The 9,190-nt window shown below is 41.9% G+C and overlaps 1 protein-coding gene across 1 annotated transcript in view; it reads right to left on the bottom strand.

Annotated features, from left to right (window-relative positions):
- Positions 1-4,468: 4,468 nt before the first annotated feature.
- UVRAG (UV radiation resistance associated) overlaps positions 4,469-9,190 on the bottom strand; it is a gene marked incomplete at its 5' end in the record, with an annotated part of 53,934 nt that continues 49,212 nt past the window's right edge. Inside the window, one exon of the mRNA XM_010187213.1 lies at positions 4,469-5,460. Within this exon, the coding sequence (XP_010185515.1) occupies positions 4,758-5,460 (703 nt within the window). The remainder of the gene's footprint in view (positions 5,461-9,190) is intronic.

Here is a 9,190-nt window from a genome sequence, read left to right on the forward strand (position 1 = left end):
AGTGTTAGATTTATTCCCCATCTCGCTCCTGCTCAGCCAAGGAAACTACATTTAGTTTTGCCTAAATAAACAGCCTGAACTTGCTTCAGTTGCAGAGGGTAATCAATGTAGGTTCTGAGGGCTGCTGCCCTGCTCTCCTGCCAGAGCTGGCCGGTTGTCCAGGCTCAGAGGCACCACAGAAGGCACTGGTTACATTCTCCTCCAATGATGCTCTTGGGAGAAGGCTTCCCCGGTGCAAGAGCAGAAAGCTACTGCTTGCTGCAGCTGGGGAAGACAGCGCCAGTTCACGTGGGTTACTCGAGCCAATTCAAAACTTAATGGACATCTGTCAATGAAACCTTTGTAATATCTGACTAACAAAGCATTTTTTCCTTTTTTTTTTTTTATGGCCAGTTCTTTAGCTTCCTTTAACAAGTCAGTGCAACACAGAGAGAGACTTTTTATCCCTGCTAAAACCAATACAAGCCAGACCAGAATGGATATGGCTGTTCTAGAAGTAGAAAATTTAGAATATCAAGTGTGTTCTTATCAAAACCCATTAAAAGTAACAACATAAAGTTAGACTGAAGAGCCCTACAGATCCAATGTCAAGCTACTCAACGCAATACACACAGGACAAATTTAACCAGCAGCAGAGCTGACACCTGACAACCAATTACTTAGTGGGGAAAAAGTTTTCCCACTATTTAATGAAAACTATAAAACAATACTGCATTCTACCACATACAAAATAAGCCAATCTCAAAATAACCAGCAATTAAAAGAAGTCTTAGTTAGATTTTGTGTCTCCTGGAAAATTATAGTCCTTTTTTCACCTGAGGTTAAGACCATCTTGCCCAAAGATACCAGCTAAACTAGACCAATTCAGAGGATGCGGAGCACACGTTAACAGTTCCACCTGAAAAGGTCAAAACCCAGAAACCAAGGAGAAATATCCTCTTTGGCAATTTGGAAAATGCCAAAGTGAGGTAGAGAAGAGCCCAAGGTTTATCTAGAACAAGTCCACTCTCAAGTGACACCTTCAGTTATATTTCAATAAAAAACTTTTCCATTCATAGTTTGTTATTCGCCTTAATGCAACTACATCTCAGTAAAGCTGTTCCATATTGCAAACCAGCTTAAAAGTAAAATTTTTCTCCTGGATCTTCCCACTGCAGCTCCAGGAGTCTACAGTTGGCATTTTGGCATTTGATTCCTTGTTGACAGACAGATTGGGTGGGAAAAAGAAGGAAAAAGCTAAACCAAACCAAACACCTGTTGCACTGATGATGCCTGGAGAGTACCCATAGCTCTTCAGAGACTCCGTGTCGCGGCAGCCTCCTCCCAACACTGGTGCTGTAGACTCCTGTTGAAGGGAGAACATATAAGCTTTTTTAGGCAGACATACATTGCTTATTAACTCGGATCACAGAAGGTGCTGGATGAGTAGCAATGCCTCCCCAGTGAGGGAACACGGTGTTTCCACTATCCATAAAAGTTTTGCAAACCCAGCTGTCTCCCGGCCCCACCGTGTGCTGTTTTTCCAGCTGCGTGCCATCTTTTTGGAAGAAGCACAAAACACAACTGAGTACCAACTTGTGCAAAATAGGATTTGGAGCCAAGGCGGCAGTCAGGTCTTCTAGCAAACCCTCTTGCCCAAATATCCACAATTGGGTCAATATGGGCTGGACAAACAATAAGTCAAAGAGTCTGGGAGACTGGGGAAGATGCTGTGGTTCAAATTAGACTTGTAGAGAAAACAAACACAAAGGAGCCATTAAAAGAAGACACACAAGTTGAGAGATACTAATCAGTTTTATTTTATAGATACAGATGAGCTTTCCCGCAATTACCAACACAGTTTTAATGTGTCATTTACTATGGGATATTCTGGTTTTGCTTATTTTAAATACCTGGTCAAGCAAGGATAAGCCAATGCTGTTGTGCTTGCTATAAAAATATAGTCGGATATGATCTTCCAAAACTAATATTCTCAAAAATCTTAGGAATTCCTAGAGAGGGGAAAAGATTGCAATGAAATGTTTTCTCCAGTTGAAGACATTTGCAGACATTTAACGGTGTCACAGCTGTGCAGGAACTGAAAGGCTCTTGACAGTTTAAAGCACACTGTGATATATCATCTCACCTCCAAACCGACTATTTGTTTCTCTCCCACTATGCTATTTTCAAAGTAATTTAAAGGGAGGGAAAATAACCACAAAAAAGAAAGCCATGAGGTGGCCGCAGTCTGTACAATCTCCCATCCGCACAGCAACAAGAATTTTGTCAATGCTTTAATTCGTTCTTATGTTGCTGTCCCCCTTCACACCACCTTCTATATTGAAAGGGAGGAAAGTGGAAGAGAAATTTGGGAACAATTTAAGGCCTACTAAAGATACATCCATAGAAAGCCTATCAAAGAAGCTTTGTGCGACAGATGCAGCAATCAACCATCGTGTTTGACACATTAACAATTACAGGGCTCAAACAGGAACAGCAACACATCAGGGTGGAAAGCCAGACTTCATTTGGTTGGGTGTAACCTGAGAAAATGCACAACTAATGAAAAATAAAATATCCAAAGTCCTGCTGATGCTCTACAAACCTAACTTCATGTGTCATTTAATTGCACTGAGACGTTCTGTGTTTGCCTACAAAACATAGCGGCTTCACAGCTACTCTTTGGATTGCTTCAGAAAGTCACCACACACACAAGCTAATGCCTTTCTGTTCTAGAGGAAAACGAATGTGCCTACAAACAGGTCTGTGATGCTCTGAGTGTGCCAGATCCCATCCCACAGGGTGCATGACTGAGTCAGCTTTCCCTAATTTCTCCTAAAGTTATCCTGCTATCAGAAGATGGTAAGATACAGTCACAGGACAGAGTACCCTATGCTCACTTCATTAAGTGCTATGCTTTCAGGTGTTCATTTCTAGCTCTCAGGATGCCAACAGCACAGTGAGAATTTCCTACCTATCTCTTCTCAAAGATGATGGCAATGCTTTGTAAGCTGCTGCAGCATTTCCTTTAGGGAAGCTTTTCATGAGGTTGGAACAGAGGAGCTTATTCAGGGAAGAAGATACTCATGAATGTGTCCAACTTCATGCCCATGTTTGTACCTGGAATCACGTTCATTGCCTTACAGAACTGGGGTCTTTGCTTCTGAGTGCTTCATTCAGCACATCGCACTGGTACAGACCAAAAAATAATGAGTTGCTGTAGAAAGGCTCAATCTAACAACACGTTAAAAGCTAACAGAAGAAATGCGAATATAATTTTAATACAATCATTAAAGTGTTACCTGGAAAAATGCATATTCTAGAACAGTGCTATTATGAATATTGGTTCTCACATACACGTCTCATTTTGACAACAGATAGTTGAGATTATACATATCCACATTTTTAAAAGTTAATTTTGGCTAGCCTTACGGTGAAGTTAGGAAAAAAGAAGACTAGGTCATCGGTTCAAAAAAAAACATAGACCAGGGAGGGAAAAAAAAAACCCCAGGCATGATGAAGTGTTTTTTATTCTGCTATATATTTTTATATTTGAGAGCTCACAACAGAGCCCAGATTCTTGGGTATACAATACAGAACACAAAAGCAATGAAATCCAAAGTGAAACAAATACCAGGAATCGCAAAGCAGGCTGCAAATTGCTTTCCCATTAGTGCAGCTGAACACATGTGCCAGTGGTAACCTACCTAAGAGCAAGCCACACCTCCAGTGAACTGCTGCGAGTTTCTTCCTCTAAAATACAGATGGTTAAAAGGATATTAATTTAGATGAATCATGTTAAGTGCCTCCTTTCTACAGAGGGTGGAGCGATTCCACAAATTCACCTAATTCCAAAGCGCTGACTGCATTTTTAGTCTGGGTTTTTATGAAGACATCTGTGAAGTGCTTGCACAGCGCCCTGTCCCTGTTAGACGCCTCGAAGGGCAGTGGCTAAACCCCACTTAGGTCGTGCATTCGTTAGGTCTCTGCTGAGGAGGTCTGTGCCCAACCAGAGTGGGGAATGGTCAGGCTGAGATTTTTTTAATAGGAAACCTTAGAGACAATTTAGTCCTTAAGGCTTCTACTGGTAGGAACGGTGAGTATGGAGGAAAGGAGGGGGGGAGGAAAGTAATTTCTGATTAATGAGGTGCAAGGAAACTGCAGATATCACACAGGTGCTCATTCTCTGGCAAGTTTACACCACTGACTGAAGACCCATCAGTGCAAACCAGATCTTCAAAGGCTACGGGGCACAGCCAAGAGAAAGCTGTCCAATTATAACAAATTCATGGTATTTCTGTAGCACTGACTACATTGCTCAAGAAAACACAGGAGTACATGGGAGAAGGTAAAGAGGTCTTACCATAAAAGTATATTTAAATTAACTTTTTCTTTCTTCTGAAAAGATTAAAATAAATTTAACTCTAAATAATAATTAAGAAATTAACACATATTCATAGAAGGGCCTAATCAGCACTAGAAGTTGTCTCAGGAAAGCTTTTTATAAATGGATCTCAATGCCTAAAAAAAAAAATAATATTTCAACAGATTATAAATACCAGACATAAGAGGACTGGAAGCAAAAAATCAAAATTTACGTGGCCTGTGAATATACCATGAGCCTGTGTTATCGTGCTCAAGTCCATTTGTCTAACACCATAGGAATAGCTTTAGCTTTTTTATTTTTTTATAATTAATATAAAGAATAAGTGCAATTTTATCTCTATTCCAGATCACTGATTTCACCTCAATGTCTGCTACCAAATCCCTGTCCAATCTCACTTGTCCGAACTTTTACGCGGTCTGCGGAAGCTGGACATGTTTTCATTCAGTGCATAGATCCTTCGAGAGAATTCCTCAAACTCCCCTAGGACTTGTTCATCACACTCCACGGCCACGGCGTGTTCCACCGGGATGGAGTTAAAGTCTTCTAGCTGATCTCCCGCGCTGAAGCCTGTTGCTTCCATCCCCATGATCTCCTCTGCCTGCTCCACGGTGCAGCAAAGGACGGGGCCGAGCAAGGGACGGAACTCACAGGGCTGCTCGCTGCTGGTGGTGCCAGAGCACTCACCAGGCACAAATGCCCCATTTATTGCACTTGTATGTCCTAGAAAAGACTCCTGTTGATCTCGCGGATTGTTTAGGCTCCCGTTTTCTCCATTTAAACTGCTGCTCAGGTCCTCGCCTTTCTTGGCATTTCCTTTCGAGGAGTCCAGAGAGGTATCCAAGGAGGAAGATATTGATCCAGGTTTTTTCTCTAATTCTCCTACACGGGCTGTGATGGCAACGGGCTGTGTTAAAGCAGAGTTGTAACTGGGAGGAGGGGTTTTGTACTGTAGTCTTTCGTTTCCTGTGTTGGCTCGTTCTCGGAGTCCTTTATCTGGAGAAGGAAGCCCACTGGAAAAGCCAATATCCAATCTGCCGAAGCTAGAGCTCTGTCTCTTTGGAACGGGAATTGCACTGGATGTATGATGTCGATCACTATAAAAGAAGGAAAGGATAAATCGCAGCTGTCAGGCATGCTCACGAGCAATACAGATGTTTAACCAAAGGCTGAAGCAATTATTTTATCACAACTCCGGGCTCCAGTTTGGCCAACAACTTGTATCCTAAAGTGCTAAAACCCCAAATGTGTTTAATGCTGTATGAACTACAGAAGACACCCCAGAGGACAGCTTTACTGAAAACCGGTAAGATCGGGTAAGAACATTTACAAAGCTCTATGGTTTGAAGAGTCAATCACCCAAGAAACCACCACATTATGTTAATTTGTACTGTTAACACCATTTTACAGGACCAAGCTGTGCTTTATGAATTATTACTGTTGACTGTATGTTTATGCATTTATGGCCTGTACTGGGCCATCATAAACTCTTCAGAAGTGAGTAATAATGGCCGAATCCTCTAAGATCGACTGTTTCCAACAGCAGACTTTCTTGATAGCTGCACAAAGGAGGAAAAAAACCACACTAACTTTACTATTTGAAGAGAATTATTTTTGCTAGATATTCTGCTTTTCTGTGCCAGTCATTCCAAAGCTTTTGGACAAACATCAGCCTTGGTTTCTTGAGGAACATGGACTAATCAAGCTTAATTTACAAGTCTGATTTTACTATTTAATACAGTTCCACAGACCACTCACATTGTCTCAGGGTCTGTAATTTGGAACATCCGCTTTACGTCACCTGGAGTGCTATGTGAATTTTCCTCCATCGGCTTAATCCTTATCCAAATACAATCACCATCCTATATGCAAATAGTATGTTATATGTTAACTTAAGCAGCCAGTTTGTTTTCCTTCCAAACTTTAAAACAACCCACAAAATCCAGCTATTACTGATCTGTTGAATATATAACTCCAAGATTCAACTGCTGTCAGTATGAGTCTTCCTCATTAACTCCATTTAAAAGAAACTCCTTCTACTCAAGCCCTGATACATTTTGGGATCTGTATTGCAGGAAAAAATCTTGGAATAGCAGTTATGAGCAGTCCCTAGTGTGGATCCTTTTCCACATTGTTTTTCTTTTTTGTTGCTCCCCTTTGCATATAGGATAAGCTACACCATAAAAAGTTCTTCTCTGAAAAATAAGCATCCCCACAGGAGGGCAGCGTGGAGTACTACTGCTCTTTAATTTCCTCTCCCAACTTACCTCCTCCTTGGCTGCCCCTTAATACATGTGCAGGGCTTCCTTCTCTTCCATAAAACACCCCAAACTACCTTAAGAAAATGTTGCTTTTCAGCATTTACAGTTGCGGCCAGTGAGGTAGAGATAAGCACCACACATAAAGCTAGCAGCAAAAACATCAACTTTCTTCTTTGATTTCAACTGCTATTTCAGGACTTTTTAGTGCAAACTCCGCAGCTTTGTTTGCAAAGGTTTTGTAGAATCACAGAATGGTTTGGGTTGGAAGGGACCTTAACGGAGGTGATAAAACAGACAGCAGTATGTGCCACAGATGCTAATAAGTGCTGGATACATGATCTGGGAGACTGGCCCTCAAGTCCCTCACTGACCAGAGACTTCCAAATACTTCAACCAACCCCTACACAATCAACCACTTATTTTTAAAATTATGTAATATGACAAACACAAGACTCTGAGGCAGGACACTTGTGAACTTTACTTAAGCAATGTGCACTGCAGACATATTGATGATGGTCTGTTTTCACTTTGCCTTCCCCCAGCTTTGTGTTTTCAGCTTTGATTCAGAAAATAAATAATACTTGATATTATTTGATTAGATTCTGTTTATCTTAAATCTTAGCTTAGAAACTTTTTCTAGGCTTGCTTACTCTTCCTTAAAAAAAGGAGCACAGGAAATAAAATAGAGCGCTGTTTTCAGCTCTAACAGCAAAATGCAGAAAAACAAGACTTTTTACTCTCTATCAATTTTTTAGAAACTTTACAATTAAATGATAACTTCTAGGACTTCAACAAAATTCCAAGATGTGCATATATTTGTAAGACACTCAAGACGCTTCTCTGGGTACAAGAGCACATTATTCTGTGTTTGTGTGAGCCAGTTTCTCAAGAACAAGCGATAACTGATTACAACACATCACTGTTCAAATTATAAGACACTGCAAATAAGCAGATAGTGCTTTTCAGTACAAGGCATCTGAGGTTTTTCTGCCTTTCCCATTCCAGATATAGAGATGTTACAGAGCTGAATTACCTCCCTTCCACTTGGGCAAGATAGCATTTAACATGGTTATTTGCATGTCTTATTAAAGAATCATAGAATCATTTGATTGGAAAAGATCTTTAAGATCATCGAGTCCAAGCATAACCTGTTCACTACTAAATCATGTCTTGAAGCACTTTATCTACCCATACCTCCAGGGATGGTGACTCTATCACTTCCCTGGGCAGCCCATTCCAATACCTGATAAGCTTATCAGTGAAGAAATTTTTCCTGATATCCAATCTAAACCTCCCCTGGGGCAACCTGAGGACATTTCTTCTCGTCCTATCACTTGTTACTTGGGAGAAGAGACTGATCCCCACATTGATACAGCCTCCTTTCAGCAATTGTAGAGAGTGACAAAGTCTCCCCTCAGCCTCCTCTTCTCCAGGCTGAACAACTCCAAATCTCTCAGCTGCTCCCCATCATTCTTGTGCTCCAGACCCTTCACCGGCTTCGCTGCCCTTCTCTGGACATGCTCCAGACCCACAGTGACCTTCTTGTAGTGAGGGGCCCAAAACTGAACACAGTATTTGAGGTGCTGCCTCACCAGCGTTGAGTACAGGGGAAAAAGATCGCTGCCCTGGTCCTGCTGGCCACACCATTTCTGATACAAGCCAGGATGCTTTTGGCTTTCTTGGCCAGCTCACGTTCAGCCAACTGTCAATCAACGCTCCCAGGTCCTTTTCTGCCTGGCAGCTCCCCAGCCACTCCTCCAAAAGCCTGTAGCACTACATGGGCTTGCTGTGACCCCAGGGCAGGACCCAACACTTGGCCTTATTGGACCTCATGCAACTGGCCACAAGATGCATGTTCCACATTGAGGCACAGAAACAAGGCTAAGCAGTGGCTACGTGTTGTTGATCTGGGAAGGAAAGTCCTCCCAAAGCACAGGCTGGGACCAGACTTGCTGCTAAGAGGAGTCTAAGACTGTCATGAGTCTTGAGAAGTACAGGAGGGAGCCTCAAGGCAGGAGAGCTATGAGATTTGTGCTACAAGGGCTTGGATATGTGCACTGTGGTGATCTATCGCCCTGTGGCTCTAGATGCAGGAGGCTCCACAGAAAGAGACAGGGCAAAGAGGAGAGACAGGTTCTGTGCTCCGTCTAGTATTTTAGGTTAGAAAGAATCTCATGAATCTCCTGTTGCTGAAGTTTGCTTTGTTTTTACTAGACTGTCAGTTCAAAATCCGAAGGGGTAACTCTTGCTTTATGCAGCTCTAGAATGGGCTGTATAAAATATGTTCCTAAGTCTGGACCTATCTGACAAACCCGTTGTCTAATACTGTTTAAAATAGTGAGCATGTATGCAATTACAAAAGAAGGTGAGGTGTATGAGAATGCCAGTCTCAAACAAGCTCCTTTTGAAATTCGAAGGCCACTCATTGCCATCCCTTTCCAGAAGGGGTGAGCTGTTCCCAGAACTGATTCCACTATTACATCCCCTGCAACAGCAACGATAAAATAATTCTTCTTCATTTCTACCAAGATGTCAGGGATGAGTCAAATGTGAATGTATTCCTGCT

Source organism: Mesitornis unicolor, unplaced genomic scaffold (genome assembly GCF_000695765.1).
Source record: "Mesitornis unicolor isolate BGI_N332 unplaced genomic scaffold, ASM69576v1 scaffold2806, whole genome shotgun sequence".
Lineage (NCBI taxonomy): Eukaryota > Metazoa > Chordata > Aves > Mesitornithiformes > Mesitornithidae > Mesitornis > Mesitornis unicolor.